General features: G+C 41.3%; 1 protein-coding gene across 1 annotated transcript in view; it reads right to left on the bottom strand.

The window, feature by feature from the left end:
• Window positions 1-1,200: 1,200 nt before the first annotated feature.
• Window positions 1,201-25,472, bottom strand: part of FERMT1 (FERM domain containing kindlin 1) — a 30,072-nt gene continuing 5,800 nt past the window's right edge. Inside the window, exons 4-14 of the mRNA XM_047069686.1 lie at window positions 24,480-24,693; window positions 22,673-22,775; window positions 17,046-17,153; window positions 16,486-16,617; window positions 14,950-14,999; window positions 7,506-7,630; window positions 6,449-6,555; window positions 5,038-5,259; window positions 4,289-4,413; window positions 3,046-3,187; window positions 1,201-1,374 (exon numbers count right to left, since the gene is read on the bottom strand). Coding sequence (XP_046925642.1) covers window positions 1,201-1,374; window positions 3,046-3,187; window positions 4,289-4,413; window positions 5,038-5,259; window positions 6,449-6,555; window positions 7,506-7,630; window positions 14,950-14,999; window positions 16,486-16,617; window positions 17,046-17,153; window positions 22,673-22,775; window positions 24,480-24,693 — 1,502 coding nt within the window. The remainder of the gene's footprint in view (window positions 1,375-3,045; window positions 3,188-4,288; window positions 4,414-5,037; window positions 5,260-6,448; window positions 6,556-7,505; window positions 7,631-14,949; window positions 15,000-16,485; window positions 16,618-17,045; window positions 17,154-22,672; window positions 22,776-24,479; window positions 24,694-25,472) is intronic.

Consider the following 25,472-nt stretch of genomic DNA (forward strand, 5'->3'; position numbering starts at 1 on the left):
TGACAGGAGAACATTTATAAAAACATAATTAAACGCTATCTGATATTACCCACTACCCCTGATACTGCCTCTTTCCTTCTCAAAACCCATTCCTCCCAAAGCTGACAAACCAAAACAGAAAATGACAATTGAGGGCAGTTATTAATTGGCTCACGCTCATGTCTTGAGGTAGAGATGACAAGAGCAAAGAGAAAAAAAGGTCTATTATCAGCTCCTAATTTACCAAATGTAGATGGAAGCCATCAACCCCTGACTTGGTGGTCTTGGAGAAGAGGTTTGTCCTTCTCTCCATGACCAGCTGGGACGGAGACCCCATTGTAAGCCTGGATGCAGGGAGGTGGTTTTTATGAACAGAGAGAACTAGACCCATCTTCCTGAGCCCCAGCTCAGAGTAGAAGCAGTTGAGACATGCAGCTGGGTTGAGGAATGGATTTCCCTGTTCCTCTATGTCACCCGTGTCATCAGGAAGGACTTAAAGGTGGCCGAGGAATGGAAAAGGAGCTGCAGGTGGTAGCAGTAACCTGAGGGGACCGATGTCCAAGACCAGATGGGTCAGCAGTCACCTCTGCAGAAGTCACTGTGAACTGATGACACTGCAGGCCACTGCTCTGACCCCTTGTCACCAACTAGTACCAGGTACCCCCACCTCTCCCCTCCCCTCCCCCAGACCTTGACCTATAAGGGAAAAAGTGTGAGTGTGGACTCTCTCTGCCATTTTCACAATATGGGAACTAAAAGCAGTTCTGTTAAGTAAAGACAGATTTCTTTTTGTACCTGAGTTAGGGAATAAGGTAGATCCTTGGTTACATGTGGCTTTTAACCTTTCTGTCTTTCCACTGACTTAGCAACGGAACAGAAAGGCACACTGGTGACTTCTAGCCATACACTTGCAGGTTCTGGAAGTCACAGAACTGTAGCTACATACTGGGATATAGTAGTATTAGCCTGTCTTCTACCTACCCATTTTACAGAAAAGGCAACTGAGGCCTCCTCTATTACTGGTAGGACAGGGCAAAGAAAGGAAAGGGATATGCTAGGCAGTGTGTTTGAAATGAGGCAAGGATCCTCATCTGAGTGACCAGCGGTAAGTATATGGTTGTCTGTCAGTCTGGACTCTACACATTGAGTGAGCCAAGGATCCCATCTGTCCAGGGAGGACCATTCTTGGCTCACTGTCTGTGTAGGCAGATCTGTTTTGCTTCAGTCCTGACCACCAGTCAACTTGTGGAACAGGTCCTCATCAAGTGTCTCATTCTGGTCCTTGGACCGGGTGGACAGGAAAATGTAGCCACCGATGTATTCATGCACAATCTTGCAATCCGCACTCAGGCAGGTGAACGCAATGGAGACATTCTGGTCAAATTCGATTGCCACCTGGAAGAGGAAGGCACAGGTAAGCTTAAACTCTGACAAGGAAAATGAAGAAAAAAACGCCTTGTGATGGCGTCAGAGCTGAGGACTGTCTAGGTGGCTTACAGATAACTCCCCCTGCTTGGGATTTCTCTCCCTCTCTCTCCCCAGAACCCCACAGACAAAAAACAAAACAAAACCCTCCAAAACAACTCCAAAAACAATCACCACTTCCATTAGACGCTTACAGCAAACTTGTCTTTGCTCTCTTTGCGCCCTCTTGTGGTGTCAACTTTGCTACACATTTGGGAAAACATTCTAACTCCCAACACACATAGATACTTTCTGTCACTCTTGTTTAGATGTTAAGAACTTCCTAAGCACTCCATCTGTCCAGGGGCAGGGTACTTTGCAGACTTTTTGATGGAGAATAAAAGGCTTCCCTGAATTTTCCTGCACCCAACAGCCCTGCACCCCTTCCCAGCTGAAAGTCACAAACTCTAAATCAGAAGAAACATTCTTCACTGGTTCTCAAACCTTGGTTGCTCAAGTGGACTTTTGAAAATTACTGATGCCAGGCTCCCACTCCCAGAGACTGGGATTTGATTGGTCTAGGATGTGGCCTGGGCAGTGGTGTTTTCAAGTTCCCCAGGCGATCCTAATACTCAACCAGGATTTAGAGCCACTGTCTTAGAGGCCACCTAATCTCAGACTTTTATTCTACAAATGAGTGCCTCCACTGAAAGGAATCCATGGTTCTTTAAAAAAAAGTGTGAGTTTGGGGTGCTTGGGTGGCTCAGTTGGTTGAGCATCTAATTTCGGCTCAGGTCATGATCTCACGGCACTGGGCTCTGTGCTGGCAGCTCAGAGCCTGGAACCTGCCTCTGATTCTGTGTCTCCCTCTCTCTCTGTCCTCCTCTGCTTGTGCTCTGTCTCCCAAAAATAAACATTAAAAAAATTTAAAATACAGTGTATGTCTCTTATCATCCCTCTAGGTAGATGGCTTTCTACTGGAAAAATGAGAAAACAAAGGAGAAAAGATTCTTTATCAATATCAGAATGTGTTAAATCATCTGGATGCTAAGGTGCCTCTGACTTGATCTACAATTTCCCAGCTTATAGCTTTGGCTTGAACTTAGCTCCTGGGGTGCCATTAATGGGAGGCAGATGGTTTGGGGTCCCCTTAACTCAAGAGGCAAAGCTTTTCTCAGTCATCCCTGCTCACATCACTTGCTTCTCTAGTAGTTTTTAGTTTTTGGGACTGGAATGCTCTCCAGGTGGGCAGTTGAGCCTCTGAGTCCTCAACTAGTTGGACTTCTTGGCAGCCCATTAGATGAGGCCTTTTTGGATTCATTTTGGATGACAGTTCTCAGGTAGTTTCCACTAAGTAATTGTCAGTCTAAGTCTTACATAATCCTATGCTGAGTTGAAGGAAACTAATCAAATTGCTCAGCAATTTTAGAGTCTGTATGGCAAGTCCATATGGAGACTAAGCCAACCCATGGTGTTAATTCAAAACCATTCGGCCTGTACTTGTTAGGAAACTGCCCAGAATTGCATGTGATTATTTTAGCAGACAATGACCATATGCCTGTGGTTTCTGAGTTCTAAATGTATGAACAGAGTAATGTACAATTCCGATGGAACACACATATATAGGCTCAACGCTGAATGTACCAAAAACTTTCACTGTACCTGCCGGATTTCCCAGTTTACATTCCACTGCTTCATATTTGTGAATCTCCATGTTGTAATTGGAATCCCAGTGGTTGCATCGATTCTAATCAACCTATTATAGGAAACTCCCAGAATATCATCTTTCTTGCTTCCTTTAAATCTAAAAAAAATTAATATGAATTAAAAGAAGCAACTGCTTCCTGTAATATGATTTTCATTCATATACAACTTCTTAAAGATAATATGAACATTTCTAAATGGCATCCAAAGAATGGACAGTGAAGGATTAGCTTTCTACAGAAGAAGGGTGTTTTTATTGTGATATGAAGAACATATGAAGAATGGAGAGAATTAATAAGGCTGCCCTGTACACATCATTTACATAAAACTGACATCATTGGAAAGCAAAGTAAGAAAGGGTCAAGTCAATTAATTTAAAATTGCCAACTGTGTGTGCCAGGCACCGTTCTAGGCACAAGGAATATAGTAGTGATCTCAGTATGAAAATGTCTATCTTCATGGAGCTTGTATTCTAGTGGGGGGACAGGGTCATGAATAAGTGAAATATATATGGCAGATAAGATCATAAAGGAAAATAAAACACAGAAGGGGGCCGGGGAATACTGGCAAATGGGGTGGTTACAGTTTTACAACTGTAGGCTGTAGTGAGAGAGGCCACTTGATTAAAGATGCTGGTGAGGGACTGTGCTATGTGGGTATCTGGGGAAAGAGTATTGTAGGCAGAGGGCATAGCCAGTGCAAGGCTGCAGCATTTTATGTATGTATGTATGTATTTGTGTGTGTGTGTGTGTGTGTGTGTGTATGTGCGTGCGCTCAAAGACCTGTCACAGGAGGCCGGCGTGGCTGGGCACAGTGAAGGAGGAGCAGAGGTGTGAAATTCTGGAGCTAAGGTCTTGTAGGACCATTGTAAGGATTTGGCTTATACACTGAGTGAGCCAGAAGGCCTTCAGATGGTTCTGGGCAGAGGCTGCCATGTTTTGACTCAGATCTTAAACAGATCACTCAGGCTGCCAACTTGAAAACTTAGGGAACAAGGGGAGAAGCAGGGAACCCAGGTATGTCTGTGAAGAGAAGGTATGGAAGATTGTTATGGGCAGCCAGTGTGTTTGGGCCATTTGTGAAAGGACAATATTCTAAAATAAAAAGAGTTCTATGTTCTAGACTGAGAAGAAACTGGGATCCAAGAAAGGCACTTAGAAACACATAGAGAGCAAGAGAGGCAAGTGAACATTGTAATCACCTGACAAGATAGTAGGTGAGGCCGAATTCAGGTAGAGATTGCCATGCCTGGATGAACCGCAGCTTGGCTTCGACCAGGGGCATCTGAGCCACATTCTGGTGGGCTTCTAGAATCCGGGCTGCCAGCTAAGCAGAAGTGGTAGACATCAAACTGTCCTTAGCATACAGTGACTATTCTATAATCGTCCCTTTGGCTCAGATCCCCAGTCAGAAAAATAAATGCAAGGCCCAACTGTAGCTCTACAAAGAGAATTCATTTTCATTCATTCATTCACCCATTCATTCATTCTTGCTTCCTCTCTCTCCTTCTGAAACAAAACATGTAAATCACTGGGGAGAAGAAGGAACAAGATCAACCAACACATAAACTTGTAAGGTTCATGGAGATGGAGAGTTCTGGGTCCCTCTTTCTAGGGTCTATATAGTGTCCACGGACAATGGTTCCACTTACATCAGTCTATTTGCGTAACTTTTTAACCCCCTCTGATGGAAGCACAATGTAAAGTTTTAATTTGTGGGGACTAAATAATTTTAATTAAATCTGGGAATATTACCATGTTTAGGTAGCAGTAGTCAGCGCTAACAAAATGAACAATAATCTCTTAACATGGTCTAATACGGAGTCCAAAGTCAAATATCCCCATGAGCTGATTTTTTCATGATGATGGCCTCAATCATTTTAATTCCTCATTTAACTTCAGAAAATACAGAATTTACTGCAAACAATCACTCAAACAAGATTAGCAGTACCTGCTTAGACTTGTGTTTTTTTGCACACCGAGGCGACACAAAACATTCCGGGTTTATGTCCATGGTTTCGACATTGGAAGCCACCTGAGATGCTGAGTTCCGATTTTTCATCCTCAAAAATGAAAGGATGTTGAGAACCTCTGGCTGGTAGGAACTGTCTGCCATGGTTTTGCCCTTTGATGCCAAGATGCAGGCAGCCATCCATTGGGCATACTGATTCTCCTGCAGCAAACATCAGAGGGCTGAGACACAAATTCAAGTACAGAGCCACCCTGCTGGGAACAGAGCAGGAGGTGGGCTCTTATCTCGACAATATACAAAACTGTCACCTACCAAGCAAGGAAAGATGTGAAGTGGCACATGTTCTGAGTGGCTGTCAATCACCTAATTTAACACCCAACAAAAGCTTTTGAGTCCCATGTTGAGTTTCTCTATGCTAAAGGGCTAGAGAACAGGAATGTCAGCTGTGATAAATTCCATGCAGAGAACTTTGCATTTAAAGATAAACCAAGGACACAGGAGCTCCATGGAGCACAGACAGATGAAAACCCAAGCTACCCGACAGACTTGCTTGATGTATATTTCCATTTTCATATCATGTCTGATCTCTATTACAGAAGGACATGAGGAAAAAAATCATTAACTGATTTCCCATATAATGTCTACCCTGGCCTATTCTTACTAAAGATTTGAATCCCATAGTAGGAATCAGGTCCACTGATGGGCTCTGAACCAGTCAGTGGCGGCCTCTATTGTTCTTTAATGTGTGTGCTCATTTTTCACCTCAGGGAACCAAGTGGAGTGGTCTCAGAAGCTGAGGGGATGTAGATGAACGGTCGAATTCTTCAGAGCAACAGTAAGTATCGTATGCTGAATTACTGACCTCAATCTTCATCCTCCTGGTATCCACACCTTTTGCCATGTAATTTTACGATCTGTCTCATTGGAGCCAGGGTGTAATTTCCCACCTGTTGACTTTGAGCCTCACCATGGACTTACTTTAGCTGATGGAACGTAGGTGGAAATAACAGTGTATTCACTCAAAGCTCAAGTTTTAGGAGGCCTGCCACGTTTGTAGTTCCTCTCTTGCACTTCCGCCATCACTGTGAGCAGAGCCTCCCCAGGCAGCTGGGTACCCAGAATACAGTGCGCTTACCTCCAGTAAGGAGCCAAGCCTAGCCAGACCTGTGGCTGGAAGCAGATCTGTTCAGCTGACACAAGGCTGAATCATCCAAGCCCATAGATGTTTCAGAGACCAAGGTTTACTGGTATGTGTCATTTGATTTTGTGGTTGTTTGTTACAAAGTAATAGCTGACTGATGAGTGTTCTGATTTGAGAAAGCATCTCAGCTGGTTTGTCCTTAGGTTTAATAAAGGTGAAGGGAGTTAGCATTTTTGTGGTTTTACTCACATGATCACATCTGAGATACACTTCATTCATACCATCAGCAACAGGGATTAGTAACTTGATTCCAAATTTTCTCCCTGCTACATTTACATCTGGCACAACTTCACAGCCTGAATGATAAAAGGAAGGGACAAAACTGAGTTCTGAGAAATCTGTTATAACAATATCAGATGTGCATCTAAAAGAAACACTTTGAACGTAAGCCCTTCAGATTTGGTTCTCTTTTGAAAAACTGAGGAGCAAGCAGACAACATTAATTAAAGGATAACTAAATAAGACTCATGAATAACTAACATGGATAACAAAAACTATTTTCTCATCATTTAAAAATTTTTTTTTAACGTTTATTTATTTTTGAGACAGAGAGAGACAAAGCATGAACGGGGGAGGGTCAGAGAGAGGGAGACACAGAATCTGAAACAGGCTCCAGGCTCTGAGCTGTCAGCACAGAGCCCGATGCGGGGCTCGAACTCACGGACTGTGAGATCATGACCTGGGCCGAAGTCGGCCGCTTAACCGACTGAGCCACCCCGGCGCCCCTCTTATCATTTTAAACATGTCATCAACTGAATTCATTTTCCAGGTTGATTTGGCTATTCTGCCTCATAGTAGCACTGAATTATGAATATAAACTTTTAAAATAAATCAGGGCAGAGGGAGTTTTCTCACTGTCACCATATGATAAGGAAATTGAGTGCACTGGTTAAGTATTTTCAGTTAATGGAGTTACCAGTACACTCACAGCCACTTTCAGAAATTGGTACAGAAACTGAAGCGACACTGAATTAAACAGAACCATCCTGGAATTTAGAAAGTTTTCAGGATCCTACAAGGCCTCATGTACTACCCTGATGACAGCAATTACCACCACTTCATAGGCTTGGCCACACTGGGGAAGAAAGGACAGCAGAATGCTGCAGACAGGCTGCTGTGTGGAAACCAGTGAGATAGAGCGGTTCCTCTGGAAGTCAACCCTGCTTCACTGGGTAGGAACCTTGGCTTTCATATGCATGCTAGCTGGGTCATGACAAGCCCATACCCTCATGTAGGACTCTCTTACCTCTCAGATTTAGTTTTTCTACTGGTTCTCCTTGTTCAAGCTCCTTATTTTTAAAGTAGGCTATAGATGTGTCTTTAAAGATGAACCAATATTGTTTGAAAGCTTTCAGTATTAGCTTCTTGGGCCTGCAAATTAAAGTACAATTAGCCTTTTAACAACCACCTAGAAACACAGGGACACGTTGCAAATTTTAAGTGGATCAAGATGTTCTCGAAACCCGTTCATATGACATACTCTTTATTTCTGAAAGTACTTTTCAAATTGCTAACTCATTTCTAAAAAGTAAAAATGGGGTTTTTAATATGATATGTAGAAAATGCAGAATCTCAGGAGTTAGACCATTCTGGCTCTGCTGATGCCTAATGTGTGACCCTGGGAAAGACACTTCATCTGCCTGGGCCACGTGCACTGCCTCTGTGTGACTGCCCTATGAGCCTCCAACTCACAGGGCTTCTGTGAGGATAGAAAGAGGTAATCTCTGAAAGTGCTTATCACAGGACCTGGCATGACTGAAGTGCTCAATAAACTATTACTGTTATTTGAGAAACATCCATGAATCTGGGGGACACCTGTAATTTCAGTATACTTCTTGTATCTGAAAAAGCTGTCCATATGGACAACACAGTTTTCAAGTTACAGGACTAAAAATTAGATCTAAAAGTAAGCAACGTTTTCTGTGGTTTCCTCTTGATCTTAAGAGAAACCCCCCAGAGAATTCCCACCGAGTCATGGAAATCACAAAAACCCTACAGCTAATCTGTATAGATTCTGCTGTTATTAAAAAATGTTTTGGGGGAAGATCTCCAAAAGTGATATTTGTGGGGGCCGGAACATTTTGTACTCTGGGCTGGACAAGGTTGGTGGTGCCAATAGCAGGTCTCAATTGGGTCACTGAAAATAGAAAACATGAGAGAGAGCTGGGAAGTGGGAAAGGGGGTACAGCTAGTCAGAGAAAAGATAACATGGGCTGTCCATGGTTCTGTGGAGCAGTCCCGGCTGTGGGGGTGAATCTCATGCTAGAGCAGTGGATTTCTGCATTCAAGAATGAGAGGAAGAGAGGAAGCCTTGTGTTAACCCCACTCATACATCATTTGGGGCAAGACTTTTAACATGTCAACCATCGTCTTTCCTTAGCTAAAAATGTGTTACACTTCACACAAAGATAAGAGAGAAAATGTTCATTAAAAAGCCAGTGTATAACACAGAAAGTATAAAATAAAATGGAAAAACATTATATGCAGGTAACATTTCCAAGATTTAGAAAGCCATTGCATCAAAATAATATTTGTTATGTTGAAAGCTGTAGTTACGATAATTCTAAGGAACACATTTGAAGGTTATTTGTCTAAGAATCAGAATCTCCAAAATTAATAGTATTTTCAAAATAGAATCAGAAGACAAGCCTTTACACAAAAGATAGTAAGGTCTCAGTTACGTCCTAGGCATTTAAATATTTCTATTCATAATTAAGAATGAAACTCTGCTGCTCCATTTTAACTGGACTTTAAGAATATCAAAAGATTCCCACTGCTATCATCTTCCAGTTTGGTTCATCTTCCAGGGCACTTCCATTAATTCCCAAAGCTAATGATTATTGCTCCTATTCCATGTTCCAGAGGCTGGAGCAGGACAGTGTAGGGGAAGAAGTGGAGAAGGTGGCTGCATGGGGCATGATAAACACAAGCATTGAGGCAGTCTTCTGAATCTTCATGGAGCCCATAGGGTCAAGAGGGAAATGCACATATCAATGAATAAAATATGCTACGTCATGGAACAAGGTTGTGCAGCGTGGTGAGTTACAGAGGACACAGCGTTTAAATATAGAATAAAGGATGGGTAAGAATTTGATTGGAGAAAAGGGAAGAGAAATTTCAGAAGGTAGCAACAGCACATGCAAAGTGTAGAGGTGAGTCAGAGCTGGGCACCTTGTAAGCAAGAGCTGGGTCAATATTACCCATATATATTATGTAAATATAATATCCTTCGCTTAACATATTTACAATTGTTAATTTGTAGTATTTGTAACATACATTATAAAACCTTTACAAATATATTAATTAAAAATGAATATGAAGAACTCAGTTTGTTTTAAAAAGGGAGGTTGTTACTCAGTTACATAAATCCCAGTTGAGGAAGTACATTATTGGCCATGCTTACTCTAAATCACAATGTTCATTGTATAGTGCCATCTACCTAGTTTTGAAGGTTTTTGTTGAAACAAAGCTACGGAGTTCCGTCTTCCCTCATGTCAATCACTCACTTATGCAGATTAATCAGAATATGTTGCATTTTTATATTTTTAATAAGTGGGTTTAAAACACACTATAACTTCGGTCCACCTCGGTGGCTCAGTTGGTTGAGCATCCGACTCTTGATTTCGGCTCAGGTCATGGTCTCACAGTTTGTGGGATGGAGCCCTGCGTTGGGCTCTGTACTGACAGTGTGGAGCCAGCTTGGGACTCTCTCTCTCTCTCTCTCTCTCTCTCTCTCTCTCTCTCTCTCAATCTCTGTCCCTACCCTGCTTGTGTGTGCTCTCTTTCTTAAACTTAAAAAAAAAAATACTGTAACTTCATTTGGATGGTGTTTAATGCAGACAAATTCTGTTTCCAAGTTTTAAAGGTGTGCAGATAATATTATTTTTTAAACTCTGAAAGTCTAATTGGCTTTATTAAGTGATTCATAAATTGGGCATCATCCCATCTAGCAAGTAGAAGAGAGCTCTAAGGTATGGTACAAAATGGAGGATTGTTATAGGAAGGAAGTTGGGGTAAGAAAGTTATTAGCAAAAGAAAGGACTGTTCTAGGCAAGGTCACCTTCCTGGTGCGGAAGGGCAGGAGGTCTTGTTAGGTGAATTAACCTCATCTTTTGGGAGATGGAAGGCCCATGTGACAGATGACTTCAGCGGTGCTGATTGGAATATTTTCTCCTGACCAGTTAAGACTAATTTCTGGGGAAGGTTGAAACTGCAATTAGGTATAAAGCCCCAGTTTGGTGACTTGGTCTAAGCGATGCCATTTTGGGCCTGTGGTTTTCTTTTTAACAATTCCCCCCTTTTGATCAGACTGTCAGCTTAACTGAGAGATGTGATCAAAATTTAAGGCAAGATAATAGTGTTTTAATAGGCAGTATCATTACTGGCAACACTATGACCATGGAAATATTTGCAAATAATGCTCTCTTTATAGCACTAATCTCTTTCAAATACTGATTACGTTCTTACTCATTTCACAATCACCTTTTCCTTAAAGGAGAGGTTTCTTATTTTGAAAGCATCTGGAGGCTTATTAATGATGGCCAGTTGTCATCACAGAGAGGTCATAAATTTGGAACACTAGCTTTTAAAAAAACAAGAGTGTATCGGGGCACCTGGGTGGCTAAGTTGCTTAAGTATCCAACTTCAGCTCAGGTCATGATCTCGCGGTTCATGAGTTTGAGCCCCGTGTATGGCTCTGTGCTAATAGCTTGGAGCCTGGAGCCTGCTTTGGATTCTGTGTCTCCCTCTCTCTCTGCCCCTCCCCTGCTAGCACTCTCTTTCTCTCTCTCAAAAAAATAAATTAAAAAAAAAAAAGAGTGCATAACTCCACTTAGAGATATTTTTCTATGTGATAACCAGTGTTTCTTCGTGGGACCAAAAGTTTTCATAGTCACTCTCTCTTTATGAAGTATTATAAAGATTCCTCTGTGTTTTTGGGGTCTTGTATTCCTCTCACTGATAATCTCCTATAGCACATTGTGTAAATCTGCCTGGGATGTTCTTTGCTATAGTAACTTGCCTATTTCCCTACAGTAACTTGTCTGTGAATGATGTAATGAATGGATTTTATGTGTGGCTTCTGTCTCTGTATCCTCTAGTGGAGCCATTTAATTGTTTCCAAAGTAGTCTCTCCAACACTGGTCATACCTTACAGTCTGGACATGAATCATTGTTTTTTATTAAATATGTAACTTACTAATAGAATTGTATCTTGTCTGGTTTATATTTAGGGGTTTGCATAAGGTAGAATCTTGAAAGGCTGGTTGGGCATAAAGTTCTAGACTGATTGCTACTTTCTCTTAGCACTTTCAAGATATTTCCCAGCCAACGAAAAGTCTGTTACACACTCCGCTGTTTTTCTTGCTAGGAAATCCATTTTTTTCTCTCTGATTTAAAGACTTTCCCTTATCAATGGCTGGCCTTATTAAGATGTGCATCTATAGTGATTTATTTTGCTTGGGATTTACCATTCCTGAATTTAGGTATTTTTGTCTTTAACAATTCTGGAAAATTCTCAAGCATTCTTTTTTGAATACTTGCTTCTCTCCCATATTTTCTTATAGAACTCCTAGTAGATATATAATGAAACTTCTCATTCTACTGATAACATATTTCCCATTTCTACCTTTCTGTTTTCTCTCAACTGTGTTTTTAAACTTGACATTCAATGCACCTATTCTGTTTTAAATTTCGATGACTAAATTTTTTGTTTCCAGATTTTCTATTTGGTTCCTTTTCAGTATCGCCTCTTCTCTTTCATGGTGATTGTTACCTTTTAATTTCCTTAAGGATTCTAAACATACTCATTTTATGTTTTTTTCAGATTGTTCTCTTACCTAAAATTATTGAAACTGCTAATCTTCTTGCTTGTTGGGTCTGCTGTCTTTCCTTTATGGTAGTTCATGAACTTACATGGTTAGTTTTTATTGGGGGCTCATTTTTTAGAGGGTTATTATTTTCTCTATAAGGCCCATGCATGCTAGATTGTGGATATTTCCCTCCAGGTAGCAATTACATTTGCTAGGGCTTCACAGGTTTTGTGTCATGGGCCAGTTTCTGTTTTTTGTTTTTTGTTTTTGTTTTTTTTTTCCAGAATTCTCCTATCATGTAAGACACTTAAATTTAGATCTACATCCTTGGGTGACACAGGATTTGGCTCCATTTTCTCCAGAGAGACTTTTCATTTCCCCACATGGAACCGCATGCAAGATGAACTTACTGCTTCCTGGCTGGTGGACAGTCTCTCCCTGTTAAACACAGAAGGCAGCCCTTGTGAGTTTTTGTTTTTAGGCGCGGGCTTTAGTCCTGTGCTTTAGGCCTTACAATAGGCCTAAAACTTCATCTCCTATCTGTGCCCAGGGACTAAAATCCCAGCCCTAGGCCATGATAATCTGTGCATCTGAGGCTTCATTTGTAGAATTAGGTTTCCTCTGTATTTCCTGCAAACTGGACTTTCCCAGTCTCACCTCAACGCTGTATTTACAATTCTTTTATTTTTCCCTTATCTAGCACTCTTAGGTATTTATGGCAAGACCGAGGTTTGCATTAGATTGGGTGCATTTAAATCAGTTGCTGGAAACTGAAATCCAGTGTTTATATAGTGGGTTCAACTGATTTTGTTTAGGGAAAAAAAAAGAGCTTCACTGTTAAAGAAAAAGAAACATTAAAAATCAAAGGACTAGCTCCATGCTTTTCTACTGATAAACAAAGGAAACGAAGGGCCTTTATGGGTCACACACCCACCAGGAATAGAGCTCCATTCCCCTCTTCCTGTCTCTTTTTTTCTTTGCTTCCTTCTTCCTTATATTCCTCCTTTCTTTCTCTTTCTTTCTCTCTCTCTCTCTCTTTCTCTTTCTTTCTTTCTTTCTTTCTTTCTTTCTTTCTTTCTTTCTTTCTTTTTCTTTCTTTCTTCCATGAACTATATTGTCTATTAAATTCAACACCTTTAGACCTTTGGTAGATATAGTGACCACCATGAAACATGAAGACAATTTTGTGAGCCTGAGCAAAGCAATCACATTAAAGTGAAGTGGATATAGGGCTTAACTCTGGGATATCGTCTCCTTCACTGAAAACATCTATAGGAAGGGAACTGTGGTTATTTGGTTTGTCAAGAGCCGGATTTGCTCTATACAGAGAACATGGCAACCTACTGTCTCCATAGAATGATTGTTTAAAAATTATAAAGATGTATTTGTGGATTCAAAGGATTACTTTTTTTTCTGTAGCTCTGGCTATAACAATATGTGTGGTTGCAACCATTTATGCCACAAAAGTTAAATTAATGATCCTACTGTTTGAGACCACATCCCATGAACACATTAAAAAAAAAAAAGCAACCTGTAGAAACCCAGTGACAAATATGGGTATCTTTGGATGCTTGTTTCTCATTTATACCTGATTCACTGTTGACTTTTCCAAGTCTTTTTGTGCATCATGTATTACCAAAAGCAACTTGTGTTTCTTTTCGGGCCAACTGACCCAGTGAGGTGCCGGCTTGTTAAGAAAAGTCAACAAACCATAAAGTGACATGAATAACTGATAGAACTTCAAAGGGGTCTTATTCTTTTCATCTTAACACACTCTGGCACCGTCACAAATGTAGCAGTCCTTTCTTTCCACAAAATAAAAAAAATTCTCTGCCTTTTTAACAGTTTCAGATTGATCTGAGGTCACTGGGGAGTTTTTCCGAAACACCTTAACAGGCAGAGGTAGATAAACCTGGGAGATCACTGTGTGCAAGTCCAGCACCAACATTCTGGAGACAATTGATTTTTAAACCATGAAAGAACCTTCAAATGATGTCAAGTCCTGAGCCTCACAGATGACCATGACAGAAACTCCAGTCTAGTATATATGTTCACTAATTGCCAACACTGGCCATGTTTACACCACCATTTATTGAACATTTAAAATTTTTTTTAATGTTTATTTTTGAGAGAGAGAGAGAGGAAGACTGCAGGTGTGGGGTGGGGTGAGCAGAGAGAGAGGCAGAGACAGAATCTGAAGCAGGCTCCAGGCTCTGAGCTGTCAGCACAGAGCCTGATGGGCTGAAACTCATAAACCATGGGATCATGACCTGAGCCAAAGTTGGGACACTTAACCGACTGAGCCACCCAGGCGCCCTCATTTACTGAACATTTAATATGATCCAGGCACCATGCTCAATGCTTCATATATATTATTTCATTTAATTCCCCCCAATAAATCCAAGAGGAGGTATATCCGTATTTTATAGATTAGGAAACCGAGGCTCCAATACATGACAATGCCCTAGGTAACTCAGCTAGTGTGTGTTGTTGAGCTAGGATTCAGGCCATTGTCTATCTGATACCACAGCCCATGCTCTTACCTTTGAACCATGAACCTGACTAATGAGGCTCAATTTAACATTAAAAAATAAATAAATAAATAAATAAATAAAGGGGCACCTGGGTGGCTCAGTCGGTTAGGCAGCCGACGTCAGCTCAGGTCATGATCTCATGGTTCATGGGTTCGAGCCCCGCGTCGGGCTCTGTGCTGACAGCTCAGAGCCTGGAGCCTGCTTCGGAATCTGTGACTCCCCCTCTCTCATACTCTGTCTCTGTCTCTCAAAAAATAAATAAACATTAAAAAAAATGTAAATTCCTGGACTCTTTACCTGCAAGGCTTTGTTATGAGCAATCTCTTTCTCCTTCAAGGTGACTTACCTAAATAATTTGAGGTTATCTGCAAGTTGAGGGATATCAGTAATGTCCTCCTAAGGAAAAAGATAATATTTCATAAGCAGCAATTAGGTGGTGTTGATACTCTATACCTGCACTGTTGAGTACTATAGCCACTCATCACATGGAGTTATTAAAATCTGAATTAATTAAAATTAAATAAAATGAGAAACTCAGTTCCTCAATCACACTAGCCACATTTCTAGCAGTTACCTCAGCGGCTGGGGAGTGGAGGAGGGCAGACAGTAGGATGGGGGCATGTGCAGGGGCTTCTGGGTGGCTGGCAAAGTTCTAGTTCTTGATTTGGGTTGTGATGTGGGTGATAATTTAATACAAATTTGTTAAGCTACAGGTTGCTTTTTGTTTTTTCACTTTTCTGTTTATGTCACGTGTCATGCAAATGAAAAAAGGGGTTAAAAAAACTGACCAAACACTACCTTTCAAGTTAAAAATCTGAGTTAGAAACTGCTACTTTTATGTACAAACAAAATATTGTACAAATTCTACCTCAGAGCAAGTAGCTCTCCTTACGTTTAGTTCACTGATTAACTTCTCAAAAGGAACCTGGTTCAAAGTTCATTCTGCAGTGTCTGTTGGTGCCTGCCTCCTAAGTGAAAAGCCTACTGTTTAGCATCGCATGAAAATATCGAGGGAAGGAGGAGGGAATTTTTCATTTATTCTGAGAATGGTCATCGTGTATCTAAGTTAGTGGAGGAAGTAGACAAAAGAGAGCTCCAATTTCATGGGCCTGTGTTTCCCATGAATGTGAGACAGGGCTCTGAATCTCTACAGAATCTTGGCATTTAGTTTGTACAGAATATTTGCGTTTGCGTGATACCAATTTCCCATTTGAAGGAAATTAATCATAAGGAAACATGAACCAAATAGCTAAGAACATATGACTCATTTTTATGTTACTATTTATATTCAGTTACAATGGATCCACTGTCTAATTCAATGTGAATTAAACTAATATTTACTCCTACCGTTTGAAGAAGTTAAAGGAAGGGCGGCATTCAACGAATGAATCAGATAGGAGAGGCATTCTGATTATAAAGCTGCTGTTTGGCCACATTTCATGGATAAGGATACGATAAGATAGTTGTACTACTATGTTTCACCGGAAGGTTTTGTTTATTTCCTGAAGTCAGTAGGTGTCACAAACTTTTTACAGTGTCCCAGAATAAAGGCCCTCACTGTGTTCACCTTGCCCAGGTGCAACGCATGATGACTAGGTAGATCATAGGCTTTGTATCTGTAAAGCATCTTCTTCATTCTCACAGCTAGCCATGCCATGGACTGGGCGGTTCTCTCTAGACCTGAGTGAAGGGACCGCTTTCATATTCTCGGCATGGAGCCTGCTTAAGATTCTCTTTCTCTCTCTCCCTCTGGCCTTCTCCCTTGCTCGCCATTTTTCTCTTAGTTCAAATTAAAAACAAAAAAACAAAAAAACAACTCATTTAATGTTTGTCAATCCATGAGAACACAGCCACAGTTCTGAGTTACCAGAAAAGTTCATACCAAGGTATTGTCCATTTTTCCACCTTCTAGGGTCACTTCCAAATTAGAAAGTGCTGCTTCTACTTCGTCGACCTCGGACTCATGTGTAAAGTCCTGTGTTTCAGCTGACAATGACAGTTTGCTAATGTGATACTACAATGCAAACAGAGGTTTTAGAAATGTTATAAACTCAAATAAATCCATTAGCCACTTCTTCTTTTTGAAGGCAATCCCCCCCACTCCCTCATAGTAACAAACATCTCCTGGAACGAGATCTCTCTCCTATGAAGGGAAGATGACGTTTTAATCTGAATTATTTTGAGATTTATATTTAGTTGTGTTCAAACTCGATTCTTCCCCACCACTGGGGTAGTGAGGTAGTGTAGTGAGGATAAGAATTGCAAGACTAACACCTTATATAAGATGGGCATGTGTGTGGGTTATGAGGCGTATTTTAAATTTAAATAGACTCCCCTCATTTTCAATTCTTTCTTCAAAGAAGAAAAACAGTATGAAGAAAACGTAACTTTAAGAAAACAAGTTCATTTTCTTCCAGAAAAAACGTATTGAAGTTCTCATACCTGTAACGCTGCAAAGATCATCATTTCTTCTTCCGTGCAGTCAATTTCTTCTAAGAGAATGGCCCACCTGGCTTGTTCATAGAGTTGGTTTATTCGGACAGCATCATACTAAAGAAAGAAACAGGTAGGTGTGTGTTGGTGGAGGGCACGTATTTATATTCCTCAGTACAAAAATTCTGGAATAACGGAGGCCATTCCTTGTTAATCAGAAACAATAAACTTGCATTCAGATAAGTGAAGGAAATACCTCTCTCTCTCTTTCCACCACCCCAGTTCATTTTACTTCCGAACTTAGCACTTTCTCAAAATATTTTCCAGAGCATCTTCAAGGGGCCAAATAGACCCATCTCGATTCCGTTATTTCCCCCTCTCTTTCATCACCACTTCCACTGGAGGGAAAACCCATCACCACCATCCATCTACAGGACTCTCTTCATCTTGCAAAACTGCAGCTCTGTATCCATTGTACTCCCCACAGGGAGTATACAATTTACTATATCCTCTAAACAAAAGTCGAAGAAAGTATGGAGGAGGAACAGAAAGATAGAGCACCTAAACAGATTTATCAAAGGTTGATTATCATTAGTTTATTTTTCCTTTTGCATTACCCTTATACACACTAGAAGAAAGGTGACAGGGGAGGTAAAAACCCATAGCAAGCCCAAACCAGCAACAGCATTGGTGTCGGTCCAGCAGGAAACGGGACCTGTCCACAGGCACGCTCCTCCTCAACAGTGCTAACACTGCTGGCCAGGCAAGACAAGTGAAAACCCAAAAGTGTGGTATTCCGGAAGCTGGAACACTAAGAACCTTAAGAAAGTCTGTCTTTGCTTCCTGAACTTTGCCAGGTGTCATGGTACACCTCAGGAGCTAGCCCCAGTCTCCTCCCCCAACGAGCCCAAACAGAACACATGTGAGAATGTTCACAACAGTGTTATTCATGGCAACCCTGAGCTGGGAACGCTCCAGTGTCCCTCAGCTGGTGAACTGGTGAATGTCCCTCAACAAAATGTGGGTCACATGCATGACGGGAGGCCACTGAACAGTAAGAGGGAGCACACTACTGATATGTAGTGGGGACCTCAGAAACATGGTGAGTCAAAGAGTTCAGATGAACAAGATTATATTCTGGAGGCTTCCATCTATGTGAAGCTTCCAGAAAAGGCAAACCTTGAGAGGGAAAGCAGACCAGTGGTGGGCTGGGAGCAGGGAATGACCACAAATGGGGTATAAGGAAACTTTTTTGGGTGATGCAAAACTTTTTTGGATTGTGGTGATGGTTGCACAACAACGTGAATGTACTAACAATCATTCTATTAGAATTTTATGGCACTATACTGCAATCAAGACACGACAACTAAAAAACACACACACAACGCACACCAGAAACTAAACAATCTCTGCCCCTCCCCCCCCAAAGACCCCTGCTTAATTAACAGTCTAAAGACAAAAATCTAAAGAGTATGTGCAGCCACTAAAATTTGAATTGGATTGTCATATCATATCTGTCTGTCTGCCACTCAGTCAGTGTCTACAATCCTAATGCTGTAGGACTTTTAGTGAGAGTAAGTCAAATCACCTGATAAGGCTTTTCTCTCCAATGCAGTCAGTAAAGATTTAAAAAAATCGAAGCTTCCACACTTGAACAAACCTAATTTCCCCACCACTCCCTTGAAGCCAAGTAAAACAATTCCTTGAAAGAAAAAGTTACCTACATTCACAAACTGACATCAGGAGAACAGGATCTAGTAGAAGATGTTAGAAAGGACAGGATAAGCCTGGCTCCCACTGAGGAATACTGGATTTCTCTGTGGAGCCAGCAGAGCTCTGGATTTTCTTCTTTGGAGGCTTGTTCACGTTCCCCCCTGAGGCTCTGGAACATCACAAGGTCCCAGGTTTTATGGGTCACTTATTTATTTATTTATTTATTTTTTTATTTTTTTATTTATTATTTTATTTATTTATTTATTTTTTATTTTATATATATGAAATTTATTGACAAATTGGTTTCCATACAACACCCAGTGCTCATCCCAAAAGGTGCCCTCCGCAATACCCATCACCCACCCTCCCCTCCCTCCCACCCCCATCAACCCTCAGTTTGTTCTCAGTTTTTAAGAGTCTCTTATGCTTTGGCTCTCTCCCTCTCTAACCTCTTTTTTTTTTTTTTTTACCTTCCCCTCCCCCATGGGTTTCTGTTAAGTTTCTCAGGATCCACATAAGAGTGAAAACATATGGTATCTGTCTTTCTCTGTATGGCTTATTTCACTTAGCATCACACTCTCCAGTTCCATCCACGTTGCTACAAAAGGCCATATTTCATTTTTTCTCATTGCCACATAGTATTCCATTGTATATATATACCACAATTTCTTTATCCATTCATCAGTTGATGGACATTTAGGCTCTTTCCATAATTTGGCTATTGTTGAGAGTGCTGCTATGAACATTGGGGTACAAGTGCCCCTATGCATCACTTATTTATTTTTAATGTTTACTCTTGAGAGAGAGAGAGAGAGACAGAGAGAGAGAGAGAGAGAATGAATGAGGGAGGGAGGGGCAGACCAAGAGAGGGACACAGAATCTGAAGCAGGCTCCAGGCTCTAAGCTGTGAGCACAGAGCCCGATTAGGGGCACAAACCCACGAGTTGTGAGATCATGACTTGAGCCGAAGTCGGACACTTAACCAACTGAGCCACCCAGGCGCCCCTGCAGGTCACTTATTAACAGGCACCCTGACAGGTCTTTTTCTCTTTGAGAACTCAGTCAGTGGTTTTCCCAACTTAGAAACAAATGTTTCCCTTGGTGGGGACTGCAAATGTTTCCCTTGGTGGGGATTGGCTACTCTTGCCTTCTCCTTGGCCCTAGATTTCCTTTGTCTTCTGGTTTACTGAAAATAAAAACCCCAGACTGGAAGCTGTGGTTTCTACCACCTCCATTGCCTGAATCCGTTTCTCCCCCTCCAGTCAATTCAGTGAACCCCTCTCTCTTTCCACCCAAAACCAATACAAACAAATAACAAAACCTGCTTCCCACAGTTTCACTCTCTCAGGAAAGGGTTACTATTTAGATCTAATCACTCAGGATTCCCTATTAGCTGTGAGGCGACTTTCAATGTCCTCTAGGATTCTCATTGAAACTGACATGCCTTTTCTCTACTGAACCTTTAAAAAAAATACTGTGAATTATTGGAATTATAAAAGTTTTTTTAATCCACACATTTAAATGGGGGAAAAATAATACACAATGAAGAAATTCATTTTGAATGAATCCTAAAGGGACAAAATAATGTACACTAAAAAGTTAAGTCTCCTTCCCTTCCTTTCCCCCCACAAATGGTAGTTTCTCTATAGACTGTTTTGTTCCTTGTTTTTTTTTTTTTCCACTCGATAATATACCTTGAATATGTTCTACATCAAAAGAAACCTGATTCATTCTTCTTAGCTACAACACTGTATGGATGTATCATAAGGTCCTTAATCACTTCCCTGCTGACGGATGTTTAGGTAGTTTCCCATTTTCTTCCTCAAATTATGTAGCAAAGGCTGTTCTTGTGCAGACATGTTAATTCACATATTTGAGTATAACTGTGTATAAATACCAAGGAGTGGATTTGCCTGGTCAGAGCTATGTAGAATTGTAATTCTGATACATATTGTCAAACTGCCCTCCATAGGGATCAGATTAATTTGTACTTTGACCTACAAGCAGTGTACGAGAGAGCCGCTTTCCCAACACTCTTGCAAAGATAGTGCATGAAACTTTTTGATCTTTGTCAGTACAAGGCTAAAAGCCATTGTAGTTCCTTTTCTATGAACTGTGTGTTCCCATCCTTTGATCATTAGTCTACTGGGTTGTTGGTCTTTTTATTATTGATTTCTGGGGGCTCTCTATTAGGGGAATTAACCTTTTATCTGTATGTGTTGCCAAGACTTTTAAACTTTGTATATAGTTTCTTGGCACGCATAAAACTTTCATTTTTTATGAATGTACCAATGTTTTCTTTTATGGATGCTGGGTTTTGTATTTTTAAAGTACATTATTTTTGAAATTTTGTATATTCCAGTATTTTTGTATATCTGAGATTTCAATCAGTACCTGCTACCCCAGTGCTACAGCCTGCCTGCATCTCTCTTCTGAAAGCTGGAGAAGAGAAGCTCCCTGACCCTACTGCACAGTTTGGTTCCCATGTGTAGGGTGCCTTGTCAGCTTTACAATGGTTTTCTGGGTGATGTCTTTGTTCTTCTAGAGTTGATTGTAGGTTTTATGAAAACATGAACCACATCTTAAATTTCTGTACCCCTCTATCTACTCAGCACATAGTAAGAACCTTCAATTAGGTTATATTTATAGCATTCCCTACTTTAGAAGGGGGGAGAAGGGAACGCTAAAGTGGTTGGGGATCACTGTTCTTATGCCCCAAAGCTGTATCCCCAAAGCCTGAGTCTTCCTGTCACCTTTGGGTGGACAGCTTCTATTTGGCTGTTTGATTCGAATCAGTTTTGTTCATGAGCCATACAGAGAGAACTGCTTACCAGTTAAGCAAACATGACATTCACAGTGCCCTTGAAAAAAAATCAAAACAAAAAAATCCCTTCCCTTTTAGGACAAGCCATAGGGTAGTTTCTCCTGAAGGTTTGGTTTTTTCAAAGAGCCAGAATTCGCTCTTTTGCCATGACTCAGTGGAAGTTATGCACTCTAGACACAAGCTAGGGCCATGGGCATTAAGTTGGATCTAAACCAAAGACTGAGCAGGAGCTCCACAGAAATGAAAAGGAATAGGGCTTATTTTGAAGAAGATGCCAGTTAAGGAAGAAGTGGGAGCGGAGATGTGCCTTTGAAGACCAGACTTCAAATCAGGATCAAGGAGAAGACAGTGCCACGAGAGGCAGAATCACCACCGTGCATGAGAAAAGGGTCTACACAGAAGAGGTGGCCTGAGCCATCCTCCTCAAACAGGTGCCTGGCAATGAACGGGAAAGAGCAATAAGCATGAAACTAGGATAAAACCACCCTGTGTGCATGGGGGCTGGTGACTCAGTTTACATTTTCTACATTTGGCCAGTTAAGTGCTGACTTACAGCTCCACAAAAGGGCCACGCAGGGGTGAGGAAGGGGCAGAAATTCAGAGGATTTATTTCACCGCTCAGTTGTCCTAGTAAACTTCAGGCAGCAGGTGTGCACGTAATGGGAGTTGGTAGCCAGCTGGGGTACAGACAGTCCCTCTTCCCTGCAGTGGGGAGTGTAGTGTGCACCATCATGGGGCTTGTTCATGAGAACCTGCTCTTAACCTTGGCTTCCTCCCTAAGCATTAAGGATTCCGGCTCTGTGAGCCACTCTCCTCTTGTTCCTTTGTTTATGTAGATGGAAAGGGGCAGAGCACACTGTGCTGGGCGGGAAGACCCCCACAAACTCCTGCCAACTCAGGGGCAGCTGACCATACCTGCCAGAAAGTAAAAGACGAAAATCCAAAGACAGTATATATACATTGATCGTTCTAACCCTACATAGCGAAACAGAAGATTATACACATGAACCCTACTTCTGATAACTCAATGACTCAATTTTACACTTCCATGCATTCACATTAAAGCAAAAGGAGAGACAGAAGAGAAAAAGTATCTTACTTTGGGATTCAAGTCAAAAAAAGTGTAGTATTTAAATCGTAACAGCAGCTGTTCATCCTCCTGGATGCCTTGTTCCATAAGGGAACGGGAGGAGTCCAGCCAACTAGAAAACAATAGGATGAGTTTTAAAAGTCAATCCATTTTACACACATATATTACAATATTACATAACATGTTTGTATACATACTTAAATTTATATACATGCATTTACATTTACATATACACGTATATATAAATGTACACGTGTGTGTGTGTGTGCGTGTGTGTGTGTGTATTTCCTTGAACAAAGTCCGAGTAATATAACCAAAAACCTGTAAGGGAGAGGACTTGATAATAACTTGTATCTGCATTTCATTTTATAGCTTTTACAACTTTCTAAGTGCTTTCTGTATATATATTTTGTTTACACAGATACTTTAAAGTAACCCAGTGAAGGAGCCAAGGCAGTTCTTATTTTCTCAGTTTTATACGTGAGAAAATGGACTCTTAGTGACATTAAGTGATATGTTCAAGGTCATGTGCCTTGTCGTGGAGCCAGAATGAAAATCTGTACCTGCTGACTTCCCACACAGCCTCTCCTCTACACCAGCTGGTCCGACTCAACGCTGGGTCTATCTTATTGTCCAGAACTTTCTGTAACAATGGAACTATTCTATATTGCCCTGTCCAATAGAGTATCCACTAGTCACATGTGGCTACTGAAGATTTAAATGTGGCTCGTGCCACGCTTTAATTTTAATTAAATTCAAATTTAAATGTAAATATCCACATGTGGCTAGAGACTCCTATACTGGGTGGTACAGTTCTAGAGTTGAAAAATAAGTACTGGGCAATGGTGAGGGGTGGAGAGGTGGAGATGAAAAGTTAACAGCAGAACGAGGCAGGGATGAGTGGCATCCAGTACCACAGAATGAAGATGGCTTGAAAGTCTATTATAACAGGCTTTCGGGGGGGGGGGTGGGGAACATAAGGATGACTGAGATGCAACCTCTGTCCTAAAGGAAGTGACAGTCCAGTGGGGGAGTGAGCATCATAAGGTAGGAAATGGTGGCACGGGAGTAAGTGTCAGAACAGGAGTGCAAGGAGGTGAACCCATCCAGAATGGTGTTTCTGAGTAGGAGACAGTATGTGGCTGGGTCGAGCAGAAAGAAGGAAAAGAATCTCGCAGCAGAGCAAAGGTAGTGATAGAAAGTGTGTGTGTGCACCGTAGGGGGAATGGGGTATGCGAGTGCGCGGGGTAGAGACATCTGCTGGGCCAGCTCTCATTGGGAGTAGAAGGCTGTGAACAAACTTGACTTTATGTGGTGAACAGTGGGGAGTGAGAGAAATGGTGGTTTGAGAAGTAGTCTGAGTGTATGTTCTGAGATGACTTCAAAGCTGAAGGACTCACTCATTCAAACACCTAACGGAAGATGTGGTGTTCCACAAAAGGCGATGAGGGCCAGGTGGGCCACCTTGGATCTCCCCACTGCCCCATGGGACCAACCCACTTATACACTGCTCTACATCCCTTCAAAAACACTTTGCACATCCACAGGGATGGAGAAGTAGTATTCACATAGGGCAATCCATTGAGTTACCAGAACACATAAATGTTGCCATACTTCAAATGTTCTTGCAATGACCAAAGGTGGCATTTCTCCCTTCTGTAGCCAAAATCAGCACTGATTTTTGCTAATAGTGTACAATCCCCAGGCATGCTAACTTAAAAATTAAACAGTCCCCTCTCCCCCACCTCTGTGACATCTCTCTTACTGTATCAACAACACCAGTTAACAGAGAAGGAAAACGGAGCCATGTCCTTACCCTGCGTTAAGCTTCGTTTTGTCAACCAGAGACCGAGGCTGGTACATATCAGCCAATGCTTCTGGTGATTGGGGGGGCTGGCTGAATGCGAGGATGCTGCAGTTTTGTTCGGTCAAAGGGCTGTCACTGAACCATGTCATGGTGGATGACGCCGGCGTTCCATTGATGGGATCATATGTGGGAGTCATGGTTCTACTATATAATCCAGGACTTACTGCAAGGCAGAGGCAAGCTTGTACTATGACATGAGATTCAGAGGGAGGAATCTTTGGGAAAATAAATACTAACACTGCTTATGCTAAAATGAATTTTGAATTTAATTGTTTGCACTATTTAAAGTAAGGAGATGAGTCATGACGGGGGAGGCGTTTTTTAGCTCCTGGGAAGGCTGAGAACTCACAGGCCACAAAAGTTTCCAAAACCAACCCAGACAAATGCTGGGGACTCTCTCCTTCTCAATAATTCAAAATTCTATTTGGGGCACCTGAGTGGCTCAGTCGGTTAAGTGTCCGACTCTTGGTTTAGGCTCAAGTCAGAATCTCATGGTTTGTGAGTTCAAGTCCCACATCGGGCTCTCTGCTGGCAGTGCAGAGCCTGCTTGGGATTCTCTCTCTCTCTCCCTGTCTCTCTGCTCCTCCCATTTGTGTGCGCTGTCTTTCAAAATAAATAAATAAACTTAAAAAAAACCCCAAAATTCTATTTCAGCAGTAAGTTTTGGCACCATTAGAGAACAGAAGATCTCACAGAATGCATGTACAGACTATAGTTTTGGGCAAATCCTTTAAACAAATAATAGTACTTGCCAGTTTTAAGAACCTAGCTAGTTGATGGCTTATAAATCACATGGTTTGTGTAAGGAAAATGCAAATAATCCCTTTTACTCTTTGCATTGGGATATACTCTGCATGAAAACCTTTGATATTGTAAGCAGTTTTTTTTTTTTTTTCAACGTTTATTTATTTTTGGGACAGAGAGAGACAGAGCATGAGCGGG

The sequence above is a fragment of the Lynx rufus genome, unplaced genomic scaffold (genome assembly GCF_022079265.1).
Source record: "Lynx rufus isolate CCGP_SWC_20201006 ecotype Redwood Valley unplaced genomic scaffold, mLynRuf1.p SCAF_8, whole genome shotgun sequence".
Taxonomy (NCBI): domain Eukaryota; kingdom Metazoa; phylum Chordata; class Mammalia; order Carnivora; family Felidae; genus Lynx; species Lynx rufus.